The following is a 16,416-nucleotide window of genomic DNA, read 5'->3' as shown; positions in this document are numbered from 1 at the left end:
TGATGAAATAGACCAGCAAAAGGAGACAAAAGCACAGGCTTGTCACAGCCCCCACAGCAGCATAAGGCTCTGGAAACCCCTGAGCAGGAGAGAAGTGTGGAACAGACCAATGGGGACACCTGCCGCCCACATGCCAAGCTCTGCATGGCCCACACAGAGCGCAAGACCCCCCAGCGCAGTAAGAAGCACCGCCGTCCAGATGTGACCTGAGGTGGCAGCATCACGTACTGACCGGCCGCAGGGCCCCGCTAGCCCGGGTAACCACTGCCGGAGCCAGGGTGGCCCCTAGACCAACCTGGTCTAGACACTCAAGCCCCAGCCAGATGAGCCCAAACTCGAGCAGGAAAGGAATAACCTACTCTGACTGGCAAAAAACTGAAAGAATATTTAAGATGAGAATAAAACCAGACTTCATACCTTTCTCTCCTCTCTTCTTCCTGGTCCGGTCTATATGGTCCTTAAGCTGGATTCTAACCTGCCTTTCGTTCGGCTGATCCCTAATGAAAGGATGCTTCAGAAGCTGCTCGGTGGAGGGCCGCTGCATGTAATTCTTCACCAGGCATCCTTCTATAAAACTAAAAAACTTCTTGGACCTAAAAGAGAAAGTAAAAAAAAGATCATCAGATTTCTACTATGAAGAGCAAAGCTCCAAAGTATCAGTAACTTACAAGCTGGTACATGAGGCGGGGCTTCAGGATTCACTATGAGCAACGCTGCAATGCACAAGGATAAAACAGGAACGAAGCAGGGACCCTGGGGGCCAGGGCATCCTGTAAACACAGTTTAGGAGTCACGCTGCACATGGGGAGCCGCAGGGGCAGTGGAGTTAATGGTGCTTGTTGATCGTGGAATCAGGGGAAGAGGAAAGCGAGTGCACGAAGGTCTTCGCTAACTTGAAGGTGACAGAGGAGAGATGGTGGATCCTTACAGACAAGGACAGACACAGAGTGAGAGACGGACCCAAGTAAGTGATTTGAGGCTCTGGATCTTGTTAGGGTAACATGTGCATCAGTTTTAGGCTGAGTTATGCGTCAGCTCTCTACCCTTAATGTCACTGTTTAGAAATTAAGTCATGTCCGGTTCTTGCAACCCCATGGACTGTAGCCCACGAGGCTCCTCTGGCCACGGGATTTCCCAGGCAAGAATACTGGAGTGGGCTGCCATTCCCTCCTCCAGGGGATCTTCCCGACCCAGGAATCAAACCGTGTCTCGTGCATTGGCAGGCAGATTCTCTACCACTGAGCCACCAGGGAAGTCCTACACTTAATGGACAAAGGCAGAAGTAACAGTGCTGAGAAGGGCAGTGACCCTGTTGCCAACATCTACCCTACCAGACACTTTATTTTTGCTCATTTCTCCATTTCTGTCTTATGGTGACCCCTCCGCGGCCTCAGCGGAGACACTCTCAGCCACCCTGTTATTGGAGACTCGGCTCAGACAGCTTCCTGTCCATAAACCTTTCCTGGCAACACTGCACCACACACGCCCTAAGCTAGGAGCCCTTCATTTAGGGCTCTCTGCATGTCACACACTGCACACTTCACATTTATGTCTCTGTCTCTCCTGGTTTATAACCGTACAGGTCAGGACTGGTTCCCGCTTTCCCATTTCTCAGCAAGGCCCAGCTCTGAGCATGTCAACTACAATAGGTATGCAATAAATTTTTGTTGAATGAATTGAGTTACTCAGTCTTTAAAAATGTGATTGAGAGAACGAGTTCAGTCCTTTCCAGTTACTTCATGCCTTAAGAGTTCTTTCTGTCTACCTGAAATTATCACAACATTAACTGGCTACACTCCAATATAAAATAAAACGTTTTAAATAAATGAATAAAACAGATAACGACAAGAACCTACTGTATACCACAGGGAAACTTTGTGTAATACTCTGTAATAACCTAAATGGGAAACGTATTTGAAAAGGCAAGTATCAGTTCAGTTCAGTTCAGTCGCACAGTCGTGTCCGACTCTGCGACCACATGAATCGCAGCATGCCAGGCCTCCCTGTCCATCACCATCTTCCGGAGTTTACTCAAACTCACGTCCATCGAGTCAGTGATGCCATCCAGCCATCTCATCCTCTGTTGTCCCCTTCTCCTCCTGCCCCCAAGCCCTCCCAGCATCAGAGTCTTTTCCAATGAGTCAACTCTTTGCATGAGGTGGCCAAAGGACTGGCGTTTCAGCTTTAGCATCATTCCTTCCAAAGAACATCCAGGACTGATCTCCTTTAGGATAGACTGGTTGGATCTCCTTGCAGGCCAAGGGACTCTCAAGAGTCTTCTCTAACACCACAGTTCAAAAGCATCAATTCTTCGGCGCTCAGCTTTCTTCACAGTCCAACTCTCACATCCATACATGACCACTGGAAAAATCAAAGCCTTGACTAGACGGACCTTTGTTGGCAAAGTAATGTCTCTGCTTTTCAATATGCTATCTAGGTATATGTATATGAATAACTGAATCACTTTGTTGTACACTTGAAACTAACATGATAATTGTAAATCAACCGTACTCCAATATAAAATTAAATATTAAAAAAAAAAACTGGAAAAGAGAGAATCAGTTCTACTGTCTTCTATTTGTACTCAGAACTTATTACTCTTGTTCAATCCAACAAATATTTATGTGTCAACAATTTACATTTGTTTATGCTGGGCTCTGTAAGACATACATATAGGAAACAGTGTATGTATATTCAATAGCGGATGTATAATCAAATTGTGAGGAAGAAAAAAGAACTGAGACAGTGGAGTGGGTCCAATATCAAGAAAAAGGAGGATATTTAACCTTCCCAAGAAAAGCCACCGTTCCAGAGTGACAAGGCAGCAGAGTCCAAGTGGGACAGTGAATTGCTTTCTGATGCTGCAATGAAAAGTGGAAAAAGAGTTAAAAGAACTAGGTCAGGGTCAAGGCAAAGAAGGGCCCTCAGTCACTTGAAGAAGCTGTGGCCTTGCTCTGTGGTTAAGGAGGAGCGCACGGGATTCTACACAGCGGTAGAGGAACGCTACGGCACGTGGATTCCCAAACCCCGGGGCCCAGGAGGATCATTTGGGGAGTTTATTAAAAATACAAATGCCTGGGTCACTCCTCAGACCTTCACACTGGAGAGTTTGAGGATGGAGCCCTAAGGTAAAGAATTCCAAAGGGCTTCTCACGGGCCATGTACAGATTAACATCAGAGAAACGATCAGCTACGATATAGTCTTTAAACACAACTGTCAGCTTCTGCTGAGAATTCGCTGATCATTTTCCAAAGGCCACTTCTGCCAAAGTGGTCATGGAAATTCACAACCTGTGGACAGGAAGACTGCATCCATAAAGGAAAAAGGCCTTCACATTTGTGACCCTCTCGACCCTTCGGAACGCCCGGGGATAGCTGAGGCAGTGATGTGAACTGCTGAGAATGCATCTGATCCAGCTTAGCTCGAGGCAGTCTGGTGAAAGAGCACGGGGGACTCCACTGGTACCTACACATGTCTCTCTATTTCACCATGCTGTACACACAGCGGTTGATCCACGCCTACAAGTCATGGACGGAATAACCGACTGACTTACAAACTGTGAAAATACCCTGAAGATGGCGCATTAACTCCCTTCAGTAAAATCTGAGAAAAGGCAAAGAGAAAATGAGTGTTGTTCAGTTTAGTGTGAGCCGGATAAAGTGTCACCCAGCCCCACAGCTGACTCCCTAGTGACACCTACTGTTCACACGTGGTTTTCCAGGGCTGGCCACCCATGGGCGCATATGCTTGTCATGTTTTAATACAGGAGACCAACTGGGGCTCAGTCGTTGCCTTAAAGAACCTCTCCAAGAACTAGTAAGTGGAACCAGACCACCTCGGTTCCCTGGAGCTGAATGTGGTGAAAGAAAGGATGAAGGGAGAAGGAAATCTCGCCAGCAGGTGAAAAGGGGAAGACGGGAAGACAGAGGGGAACAGAGGAGCAACGAGGGTGAAAATACATGTATGTGTCTACACCAGTGGACTAGAGGGACTCTGGAACAGGGCACCCCAACCCCCAGACCCATACCAGTCCACGGCCCATTAGGAACCAGCCACACAGCAAGAGGTGAGCGGCGCGCGGGGGATGAAGCCTCCCCTGCCGCTCCTCATCACTCTACCACCCGAGCTCTGCCTCCCAGCAGATCAGCCACAGCGTGAGATTCTCAGAGGAGCTCGCATCCTGAGTAATCACCCCAAAACCTTCCCCCCAACCCCAGTCAGTGGAAAAACTGTCTTCCATGAAGCCAATCCCTGGTGCCCAAAAGGTTGGGGACCGATGCTCCAGGACACCAGAGGACACGCCCCCGAGAAGAGCAGACCTAACAGCTGCTGAAGTCCAAGTGTTGGCCACTCAGCCATGTCCAGCTCCTTGCGACCCCATGCACTACAGCCCGCTCCTCCGTCCAGGGAATTCTCCAGACGAGAATACTGGAGTGGGTTGCCATTCCCCTCTCCAGGGGATCTTCCTGACCCAGGGATGGAACCCGGGTCTCCTACACTGCAGGCAGATTCTTTACTGTCTGAGCCACCAGGGAAGCCCATTACACTGAGAGGTATATTTAAATATTAAAACTGAACCTTTTTTAAAATAATGTGTTGGAGTTTCATAGAGTCACTTGGTGCTATTTTTACCATTCACGGACAATGGATCAAGAGGAAAAAAAACATTAAAAACTAAAGCAATACACTTTGTAACACTGACTCCTGTGTTCTTTGGCAGTCAGAATGGCCAGGATTCTGTCCTGAAGTCAAACTAAAAAGGAACACTTTTTTTTAAAGCAACAGAATGACAACAACAAAGCACATGCATCTTACCATTTTTTGGACTTCAGCCGGGGAGGAGGATTCCGGGGGATGAGAAACAGGGCTCTCATGGGATGCATGTCGCAGAGAGCTGGGGAGAGGAGAGGCGTGTCAGTTACACACTCGGTCACTCGGTCTCCGTTTCTGGGACCCATTCGGGGCATCACACACTCTGCCTGCTGTATGACTGACTTGCTTCATGTCAAGCAGCCTGCACATCTAGTTATGCAGCTGAGAACATACCCCGAACCCCTCACTGAAGCACAGCAAAACACGAGGAGGACCGGAGCAACGAGAAGAGACCATTTCGAACAGACACTGGAAAGCGTTCCTAAATCAAAGGTAAATACTGATTCAAAGTCCTAAAGGAGTTAACAGCTTAAGTCAGCTATTGGACGACAACAAAAATATTTTTATTTTCATAGGACTGTCATGAGGATTAAACGAGATGCAGCTGTAAAGGACTTCACACAATGCCTGAACTCAGGAGCACTAGCAGGCATGCTCACTGCTTACGAGTGAGTGTTCCTGAAATCGGGGAGTAATGGGATTGTTTAATTTCGTTCGATGACTGTTTACCCTCTGATCACTGGCCCAGTGAAGGCGTGAGAGGTGCACTTGGACACACAAGTATGTCACAACAGGTATTTCTGTGTGTTTATTTACCTTCACAAGCACCTTACAAGACAGCTGGGAGATAGGGCCAAAGAAAGGAGGGTGCTGTTCCCGCTGCAAAAGGGAACCAGACAAAGCATGGGGCAGTCCTGCCCCATCTCAGCCCCTCAGGGGATACGATGGAGCACAGGGTGATCAGCAGAGACGGCCACTTCTGCAGCGCACCCAATCCCTAGCTGGGGGCAACCTGGGATCATTCATTCACCAAGTATTTAGTCAGCAGCTATGTACCAAATGTTATATATTCAAGGGGGACCAGCAGAAAAGAATGGGTTTCTTTTTTTCCTTTGCTCTCTGCAATTCTACTCTGCTGCTAAGTCACTTCAGTCATGTCTGACTCTGTGCAACCCCATAGACGGCAGCCCACCAGGCTCCCCCATCCCTGGGATTCTCCAGGCAAGAACACTGGAGTGGGTTGCCATTTCCTTCTCCAATGCATGAAAGTGAAAAGTGAAAGTGAAGTCGCTCAGTCGTGTCTGAGTCTTCGCAACCCCAGACTGCAGCCCACCAGGCTCCTCCGTCCATGGGATTTTCCAGGCAAGAGTACTGGAGTGGGGTGCCATCGCCTTCTTCGATTCTACTCTATTCCTCATTAAAAATCAATTTCACGAAGTTGTCACTGATTTAATCCAAAGCAGAAGCAAAATTTCACAGGTAATACCAATAAAAATAAATAAATTCCATGGGTAAAAGGTTGTGCCTCTATTTTTAAAGTTAAAACATAAGTAAAATGGAAATTTCCTGTGTTAGGACCAGTTTCACTGAATACTAAGTTCAAACTGTAAAAAGAAAAATTATCACCTATTACTGTGTCTGTGTGCATGCTTAGTCCTGTCCAACTTTTGCAACCCCATGGACTGAGTCCACCAGGCTCCTCTGTCCATGGGATTCTCCAGGCAAAAATACTGGAGTGGGCTGTCATTATCTGATGTCAGAACAAATCCAGGTCATACATCTAATTACAACTTAAAAGGTAATGCGGCCCATGAACCTCAGGGAGACCTTCAGAAGGACTGATGTGTGCCAAGAACTCCTTTCACATCTAAAACTCCACTGTATTTATGATTCCTTCATCTGAACGCCCCACCAGGAACAACTCCATTCATGAAGCCACTGTTTCTGAAGCCAAGAGACCAGGTTTACGTTGCATAGAACTGGGCTAACAAGGAAGGCAGGCTACTTACGGGGAGCGCCTTCAGCCATCTCAATGGCAGTGATGCCACAGGACCAGAGGTCACTCTGCAGAACAAAGCAGATGTTAGGGCACCATCCTCACTGTGAGGCCTGGTACTCGCCACCACTGGGCACTCACACAAACCACATAAATCCATTCTTGGGGGTACGAACCAAAAGGAAGTTTGCCAAGAAATTACGAGCACAAACACATCTGGAAGAACACCTTCCAAGTAAATAAATGATCAGCTCATAAAGTTCAGTCAACTCATGAAGAGGGTGATGGAAAAGCTATACAATCTGCCTTGTATTGTACAGCTTTGTAAAAAGTTATGCAATAATGATAATAATGATCGTTAATTAGAACCACTTGCCGTACCTATGATCCAACTCTCAGCCAGAGTCTGATGATCAAACAAGACTTTTCATCAGGACCAAGAACTGCATTATTGATACACGTCTCTAGAGGTCACTCTCAGAGTTTAAACACATTTGTGACCAAAGCAAAGGTGCACAGCTCTTTAGCAAGACTGAAATTTCACAAGGTGCTTGCTATGTAATCTGACAGTATTTCTGAAATAATAAATACCTGATACTCTTCAAATTAAAAAGAACAGTAAACAGAGCAGAAGCACTGAACTGACTTGGGACAAAAAAATTTCTGAGCCTGAGAGTGACCCCTCCCACCTTGAAAGCAGCACCTGACTTAGAACAGAGCTGATGCAGAAATGGACCACACACACACACAAAGCCTCAAAATACTGTCCTGGCAGATGTGCCCTACAGCAGGAGTCCATGCGGTCCTCGCTGGAGCAGGGAGGGGGACATGGGGGCAGAACCCGTGCCCAGGACCAGCAGAGCCCACAAGGCAGGGCTGGCGACACCTTACCCTGTAATCGTAGGTGGCGTCGGGGTTCTCGTCACAGGCAATGACCTCAGGGGCCATCCAGTACGGGGTGCCTATGAACGTGTTCCTCCTCCCCACGGTCCTGTCCAGCTGGGCACTCACCCCGAAGTCCACTGCGGCCAGAGGAAGGAAGGAAAGGGGACCAGAGTGAGCAAACCAGTACACAACAGGACGCAGACACGGAGCGGAACAGGGTCTTCAGAGTAAACCACACACCAGCACGGCGTGGATGCGTGACCCTCCAGCAACACGGGTAAGGAGCGCCCCTCCAGAGCCAAGTCACCATAGGGCCAAGACGCCCGACCAGCCTGGGGGTTTCCCCAGGGGCCTGTACCCACAGGTCCCTGAGTTACCACAGGGACCACCAGAGGGACTGCTGGGGGAGTCTGGGGCATGGATGAAGTGGGCCTGGAGCCACGCTAAGAGGTAAGCCTGGCTCCCACTTCTCCAACAGGACGGAAGGGGAAACGGGAGTGATGCCAACAGATCTGATGCACCCCGGCGGGCATCAGATCACACTTACCCAGCTTCACCAGATCTGATGCACCCCGGCGGGCATCAGATCACACTTACCCAGCTTCACCAGATCTGATGCACCCCGGCGGGCATCAGATCACACTTACCCAGCTTCACCTCTGCGTTCTCGGTCAGCAGCACATTCTGGCCCTTGATGTCGCGGTGGATCACGTGATGGATGTGGAGATGGGCCAGGCCCTACAGGCAAGACACAGAGAGATTTACTTGTCTGATGCTGCCAGTGAACAGTCCAGAATGCACCCCTTATAATATTCCATGGTTCGGGGGTTAAGAATTCACCTTCCAATGTAGGAGACATGGAATGGATCCCTGGTCAGGGGACCAATATCCCACATATCACTTAGTGTGGCCAAAGATTAAAGGAAAGAAAGAAAGGAAAAAAAAAAAAAAAAACATTCTCTGGTTCTTCCCTGGTGGTCCAGTGGTTAAGAACCCACCTTCCAATGCAGGGGACGCAGGTTCTATCCCTGGTTGGGGAGCTAACATCCCCACACACTGCGGGGTAACTAAGTCCACGTGCCACACCTAAGACCCGGAGCAGGCAAACAAACAAATACTGACAAATAAAGTGTGCACAGAATTCAACTTCAGCGCGTGTCCAGCAAGGTATCACCAGTGACACCATACAGAGACGCACCCCCAGTCCCGAGGGGCCAGGGCCAGGCTGAGGGTAGCACCACCAGTCTCTAGCTTTTCCCGAAGGCGCGTGTTCAGGGACCATCTGCAGCGTCTCTCCTGCAGTGTGTGCTATTTGTGTACGGGACGGTTGTTTTCCCACGCCGCACGCCCACTGTGCAGCGGGTGGGCCTGGGGGGGGATGTGAACCGCGTGCACTCCAGGGGAAAGGCAAGGGTGAGAGTGGGCTTCAAGGTCTGGCCCTTGAACCCAGCCTGGTTTTCCCACCAAAGAGCCACAAGCTGTGAACTACTGACTGACCCCACCTCTATCCCACGGGTACAACCGTTGTGCCATCCACAGAGCTTCATGTGCCAATCAAGCATCTTTCTTTTTCTCCCAAGGAAGTAAGCCCTAATGGGCACACAGCACTTTTTGATGACCTCGTATCTGGAATGAAGCCCAGAGCATGCCTCTGATGAGAGGTGGTGGGAGAACAAAAACGCAGTTTGCATCCAAATATGGTCAGAAAGACAAAAAGGCAGCATTCTCACAACTCTACTTGTCCCGACTTCTGCCAGAGAACCTAATGTGCAGCTGTCTCCCAAGGCACAACTGACCTATCCAGTCTAAGATGCGGCAATATGAGAATGCGGTTTACTTGATTTTTCGTGTTTAACATTTTAGTGGGGTTTTATTGTTATCATGGGGCTTCGCAGATGGCTCAGTGGTAAAGAATCCACCTGCCAAAGCAGGAGAGGCGGATTTGATCTCTGGGTTAGGAAGATCCCCTGGAGAAGGAAATGGTAACCCACTCCAGTATACTTGCCTGGAGAATCCCATGGACAGAGGAGCCTGTCGGGCTACAATCCATGGAGTCACAAAGAGTCAGACCCAACCGAGTGACTAAGCAACAACAACTGCTCTCAGGACACTGCAGGGGCCCACTCACTGAAGGCCCCCACAGCGGCGGGAGGCGGGGGGCGTAGTCTCACACGTTAAGGTTCCTTTAGTAACCACAGAAGAGTTCTCACGCTTTTATAGTGAAATGTGAATGTGATGATACAAAGACAGGTCTCCCACCTCTCCCTATCCAACTAGTTGTCTTAAGAGAATTATCTATTTTCAAGGGCTCTGTAAACAAAATAAAAAGAAATTCAAACTGTCGCCATGAATTCTAGACAGCATTTTTAAAAACCTGCAGTCCTCTGTGAAGCTATGTATAAATTTACCTATACATAAAAAATAAAGTAACAGGGTTTTTTTACAATTAGATTCCAATTCAATTCCATAGTCTTTATTTTCCAAAATGTGGTGTGCAAATGAAATCCAACCAAGTCATTTAAGTGTGTGGTTTATTTACAGGTAAAGTAGAGAGAAAACTGTGACAGTTGACCAAAGAGAAGAAGCCTGTGGGCAACTCACAAGCAGTTTTCAAATACATTATTTTCAGACACACTGCGCTGTCACAACGGCCCCACTACTGAAAAGAATCACTCAGAAGCTGCTAAAATCATTTGGTAGCTCCATAAACCAGCTTCCAACTGGCTGTAAATAACATTAAACACAAGAACTTTCCCTCGTAAATACTGCAGCAGATTCTGTTAATGCCAAAGCCTAGAAGATGACTCTGAAAGCCAGCATTTAGCACCATTAATACTGATTTACAAGCTCAGACACAGAATTTCCATAAACAACACGAGCTAAGAGATTATTTCTCCTCCTCTGTACTCTGATTTTCTTTTGAATAACTGCAGGATGAATTCAGGGAAATAAATTACATTTAAAAAAAAAACACACACACAACTATTTAAAAGTCTGGTTTCTTTAGATACAGGCCAGAGTCAACATCATGATGTGGCTTCAACTGTCGAAGCCAACTGGCTACAAAGAATCCTTGGTTGTTGTGCAAAGAATAATCTGTACAGTGGCAACTGATGCTGGGAGGATTGGGGGCAGCAGGAGAAGGGGGATGACAGAGGGTGAGGTGGTCGGATGGCATCGCCGACCCGATGAACATGAGTTTGAGCAAGCTCTGGGAGCTGGTGAAGGACAGGGAAGCCTGGCGTGCTACGGTCCATGGGGTCGCCAAGAGTCGGACACGACTGAGCGACTGAACAGACACGACTGAGCGCAAGCAGCAAATGCAGAGAAAGCGGAGCGGGGGCGGCTTACCCGCAGGATCTCCCTGGAGATGTAGGCTATCCAGTCTTCCTTTAGCGTGTTGCCCTTGGTGTTCTTCACCAGGTCCGTGATGGATCCGGCCCCACAGAACTCCATAACGAGCTGGAGGGAGACAAGACACAGACGCGTCCCGCCGGTGGTCAGAGCGTCGCAGGCGTCAGCACCCTCCCCGGGCAGGCCGGGGGTGGTCTAACTCCCGCCCTTTTCCTAAAGGTCTGGGCGAGTGATCACTGTGGAGGCACCAAATTCCTGAGAGCGTATTCCACCACCCCATCTCCTGGGCACGGACACGGGTCCAGGACACTGGGGTCCTCACCCCACAGCACAGCCCGGGCAGAGGCCCTGCAGCCCCTGTCTCCAGAGCAGAGGCCCTGCAGCCCGTCTCCAGAGCACAGGCCCTGCAGCCCGTCTCCAGAGCACAGGCACAGGTGGGCCGTCTGTCCGTAACCAACGCCCAGTGGTCAGAAACCTGACCCAGATACTCCCCAACAGGCGTTCTCACTTGCCAGCATCAGAAATGTTCTATTTTCCACAACATTGTGATTCTCCAACTATTTTAAGTTAACTGGGGTGGAAGACTAATTTTAAGCAGCACAGAACTTTTCACAAGACACTCTTTACAATACTTAGATGTTTGAACAATATGAACAAAGCATATTTTTAAAGTACTTAGAAAATGAACTGAACTATTCTAAAATTTTAACTATGTTTAGATATGGGTAATAAAAATAAAGGTATTTTTTTTCCCTTTTATTTTCCTAACTTTGCAAATATTCTACAATGACTTTAAAAAAAAAAAATCAGAAGAGTAGTCATCTATCTTCCCACTCTGTAAATCCAGTACTTTTGGCAGAACTAACGTGATCACTACAGAGCCAGCACTACCTCAGTGTCACATCTTGAAACATGTTCAATAAGAGGTGAGATTGAACATGTGTAAGTTCCACGAATTTACCCAAAATCCACCGCTCTTAGTAAATTACAGAACTAAGCTTGTTGTCTTGCAGCTTGTCTCTCACTCCCACGGAAGTAAAGAAAATGCATGTTGCTGAGATACTACACTAATTCCATAAAGTTTTTATCATACTGCTTTTGATTTCAAGCTCCTAACTTCCTTGCTATTTTGTGTATTTCCCTTGTTTCTCACTGTGCCACCTTATTCCCAAAACACAAACTCTTTTCCCTGCAACGTGAAATCAACACCAAAATAAACATTCAGGATGCCTTCCACTGAGAAGTCCAGGGAAGATACCAGACTTTACCCCTCTGCTTTTCTCTCCCCTTCCTCTGGAAGGTTCTTAATGCCCTTCTGGTACAACCAAAAAGGAAACCCCACAAAACACGCAGGAGACGCTTGCTTACCCAAAGCTGGTCATCGTGTCCTGGGGGGCTCTTTTTAATGAAAGCACCGTAATACGTTGCAATATTTCTATGATGAGAATATTTCTTCAGCATATTTATCTCCAGTTTGATTTCCTCCTCTTCATCCTTAAGAAAAAAATAAAACATGCAGTGTCTGAATGACAGGCATGACTGGACTTCCTCCACACGCAGGCCATCAGAGGGTCCCGGCCCCTCCAGCAAGGGAGACAGTTGCTGTGACCTTTGCCAAGAACTGGGGGCTCACCCTCTGCAATGTGATCACAAGCTCAGCAAACAAGACAACAAGAACACAAGGTAAAGATTAACAGGCAGCAGAGGGCATGTGCAGACCAGGCTCCTTCGCTGACCATGTGCCCCCAGGCAGCTCATTCCACTTCTCTGAGCCTCAAGTTGCTCACCTGTAAAAATGGGAGGAAAGGGGGTAACAACTGGCCAATATTATTTCGACCGATTACCAGGAAGGGCTGTTTCTTTTCTAGAGAACACTTGTGAGTAAAAACTGTCCAGAGCATTTAAGGCGGAGGAGGTTCACCTCTGAGAGCCTGTCACAGGAGCATCCCCGGGGTCAGGGCCACAGGCAGGGGCTGAGCGCAGGAGCCCTCCAGTCCTGAGCGGGGGGCTCCCCCAGGAGATGAGGCCAGGCAGGGGGCCCGGAGACAAGCGCCACTGGGTGCTGGCAGGTTGTCCTGGACTGGGCTCACTCCCGGGCCTCTCACTACACTGAGATGAGATGAGCAGAGTAAGGAAGGAAGAGCCTGTGAGGGATAATCAGAGCGAGCGCGAAGGAGACAGGTGGTAACACAGGTCTGGAAAAATAAAGACAAGTCACTCCTGTGAGTGTACCAAGGTCCCCGCTTCCTCGAGGCGTCCTGTCCCCTGCTGAGCCTGGACACAGACAGGGTGACGCCAAACACCTTCAGGGAGTCATCTGAGGGAAGACTACAGACAACCAACAGAACGGGAGGAGAGCAAAACGGAAGAGAGAAAATAAGAGAGGAAGAGAGGAAGCGAGCCTTGGTTAGGAAAGAGACGTTTGAGGGAAGGTGAAGAGCTCTGAGAGAAGCTTCGTATAGCCAGACCTCTAGAATTCCCTCTGCTTCATGTATCTTCAACAAGAAGTGACGAGCGGTTCTCTAAGGCCTCCTGACTTGTCTACACTGACAGGCTCCTTCCACTTTAGTGCTGCCCTTCCCTCTCCACAGAAGACTGCGAGCCGTGGAGGTGCGTGTGTGTTCATATGCACACACACACACACACACACACACACACACACACACGAAACCTACTGGTGCAGCCAAGCATCTCCAGGAACCTTCCATACAGCCTCACAGAACAAACCTAAGTTTGATTCACTAACACTGTTCTTTAAGATAAAAGACACCAAGATCATTAGAACTCTTCACTGCGACCCGTCCGTCTTGGGAGGCCCTGCAGAGCATAGCTCAACGCTTTACTGAATTATGCCAGCCTCCTCCCCATGATAAGGCTGTGATCCATGAAAGGGGAACAATTAAGATATTGTCCAGGAGACCAAATGAAAAAGAAAGTGTCTTTTTAAAAAGAGAACTTGCCATTGTTCATTACTGCTTATAAACCAAATACACACCAGAACACACAATCATCCACCACCAGCGATTCTCACAGTGGTGGCTTGCAGCGGCTTGCAGCCACCGAGTGGTGGCTCAGTCCGGAGATGTAACCATGAGGACGCTACAGCACGCTGCTGATGGGCACAGCAGTCACGTGACTTTGACAGATGACAGCCGTGAATATGGAGCAGAGCCAGACGGCCAAGTGCAGTCCAGACACTGGGCTGTGTGGTAATTCTCGTTGAAACCTCACGCATGTGCAAATCATACCAAATGCATGATTTAAACATGTCATGGACTAAGCGAGGCTTCCCTGGTGGCTCATTTGCCTGCAATGCAGGAGACCCAAGTTCAATCCCTGGGTTGGGAAGATCCCCTGGAGAAGGGAATGGCAACCGACTCCAGTACTCTTGCCTGCAACAGAGGAGCCTGGTGGGCTACAGTCACAGAGAGTCAGACTGACTGAGCGACTAAACAACGTAATGTGACTGGTTTTTACATATTTCTTTCTAGCGATTGCACAAAGCAGTGTCTTCTAACTCGTTCACCTCTCTCTATAAGAACAACCAAGACCCTCCAACGGCACCTGATGTTTGCCGAGACTACCAAGTTAAAACCCTGACACATCTTACATGCTTAGAAATCCTTACAGACGTGAGTTGAATGCTGTCTGTGGGTGTGAACAGCACTCAGTATACAGACAGGTCACACTGCTGGTGGACCCTCACACACAATGCAGCTCCCTGAACCTAAGATGCAGCGAGGCAGCCGCTCCATCACATTTCATAATGAAACTATGATTCACGACCAACTGTAAGACATACAGTCACAGGTCTGAAATGGGGCTGCAAGTTAGAAATGATGACATATGACCTAAGAACAGCTTCAGCACAGTTTGGGAACGGCTTTTCTAATATGACTGAAACATCCAAATGTTTTCTGACATATAGTAATCAGATCAATGTCACTTGCCAGAGTATTTCTGAGTCTTCAGTAGTCAAATCATGAAAGCCAGATGAAACGGGTGTTCAGAGGAAGGCATACTGTCCTCTCAAATCACCATTTTAGGATAAGGATTGTATATTCTTTGAATCATCCCTTCTCTGGCTTCTCTGGTTTTAAAATAGAAGGTTATTGTACAGTTTATAAAATAAAAAGGCATTCAGCACCACTAATTGTCAGGCCCTGTCTAAGCATCAGAAAGGTAGTGTCTCTCAACAGCTTTGACCCAGGTACACCTGGGACCCTCATCACAACACATGCATGTGTGTGTGTGTATGCGCACACGCGTGCTCAGTCAAGGCCGACTCTTTACGGTCCCCATGGACTGTAGCCCACCAGACTCCTCTGCCCATGGGATTTTCAGCAAGAATACCAGAGTGGGTTGCCATTTCCTCCTCCAGGGGATCTCCCCAATGTGAAGTACTGAACCCACATCTCTTGTGTCTCCTGCATTTGCAGGTAGATTCTCTACCACTGCACCATCTGGGAAGCCAATGCTTTTAGTACAGTGTTTTTAAGTGTATGAGTCTTTAGGATAATAATGAACCAACATGCGAGTTCAGATCTCCCATCGGTCATTAGTAAAATACAGGTTTGGTGGTCTCGCCCCAGTATATGTTTACATATATCACCACCGCAAACACACACCTCACTTTGCCAGAGAAGATACACAGAAAACAAACTCCGAGCAGGCTAACAATTTCTAAACCACTAACAAACCTCACATTTGCAAAGAAAGGGGAACCGGCAAGTAACCCGGTTGAGTCCTAGCTCGTCTCTAGGGGGCCACAGTAATGTACAGATGAAGAAGAAAAAAAAAATGAAGTGTCACTTGAGAGAGGAAAGGGGACATGCAGAGAAGAAAGCGAAGGCCCGCTCCTGGTCTCCTCCGGGGACCAAGCAGCTGCCAGACCCGCCCCGCTTCCCCTGTGATCCCAGGCAGCTAGTGCCAAGTCGAGTTTTGGACTCTCCCACTGGGAGCAAGCTCCCACAGAAAAGGCCTTTGTCTCGGCTGGGCTAAGGCTGGGGAGGAGTTTCCCACTGCCTTCCTTGGCTACTGAGGACATCTGAGCATCGTGGTCATCTTTAAAAGCAGCCAGGGGTTTGGGAGTCACCTGACGAGTCCTGTCCGCTCCACACTCTGAGCGTGGAGCAGGGCAGACGACTAGCGGGGTTTTTTAATGACTCCTTAAAATGCTCGGACTCCGAGCACACATGCACCAAAATGCTGTTTAAACTCTTATAACTTGAATTCTGTCTCCTTCCACTGATGGCAGTAACGTGAAGAGACAGAAGTGGACCTCAGCTGACTGGGAGGATCCAAGAGGACTGGGAATGTTCTCCCAGCACACCCCTTACAGAAAGAAGCCTATGCAGTAACAGCTGAACAACAAAAAACAGGAAGGACAATTCATTATTCATTCTCTTTACTAGATGGAGAGAATCATAATAAAATGACATATGCAAATACCTCTAGCAGATTTCACCACTGAAGTGTATAAACACACATATACTCAAAAGGAAAATATCCATTAAAAAAAAACAGC

The 16,416-nt window shown here is 48.1% G+C and overlaps 1 protein-coding gene across 28 annotated transcripts in view; it reads right to left on the bottom strand.

The window, feature by feature from the left end:
• The window catches only part of MAP4K4 (mitogen-activated protein kinase kinase kinase kinase 4), a 149,461-nt gene that overhangs the window by 41,958 nt on the left and 91,087 nt on the right, over positions 1-16,416 (bottom strand). For all 28 annotated transcript variants that reach the window (XM_027554721.1, XM_027554720.1, XM_027554730.1 and 25 more), the window contains exons 4-10: positions 12,258-12,383; positions 10,887-10,997; positions 8,183-8,273; positions 7,542-7,672; positions 6,664-6,718; positions 4,817-4,895; positions 418-593 (exon numbers count right to left, since the gene is read on the bottom strand). In XM_027554721.1, coding sequence (XP_027410522.1) covers positions 418-593; positions 4,817-4,895; positions 6,664-6,718; positions 7,542-7,672; positions 8,183-8,273; positions 10,887-10,997; positions 12,258-12,383 — 769 coding nt within the window. The remainder of the gene's footprint in view (positions 1-417; positions 594-4,816; positions 4,896-6,663; positions 6,719-7,541; positions 7,673-8,182; positions 8,274-10,886; positions 10,998-12,257; positions 12,384-16,416) is intronic.

The sequence above is a fragment of the Bos indicus x Bos taurus genome, chromosome 11 (assembly GCF_003369695.1).
Source record: "Bos indicus x Bos taurus breed Angus x Brahman F1 hybrid chromosome 11, Bos_hybrid_MaternalHap_v2.0, whole genome shotgun sequence".
Lineage (NCBI taxonomy): Eukaryota > Metazoa > Chordata > Mammalia > Artiodactyla > Bovidae > Bos > Bos indicus x Bos taurus.
The sequence above is the reverse complement of the archived record's forward strand: the minus strand, read 5'-3'. Positions and strand labels throughout refer to the sequence as shown.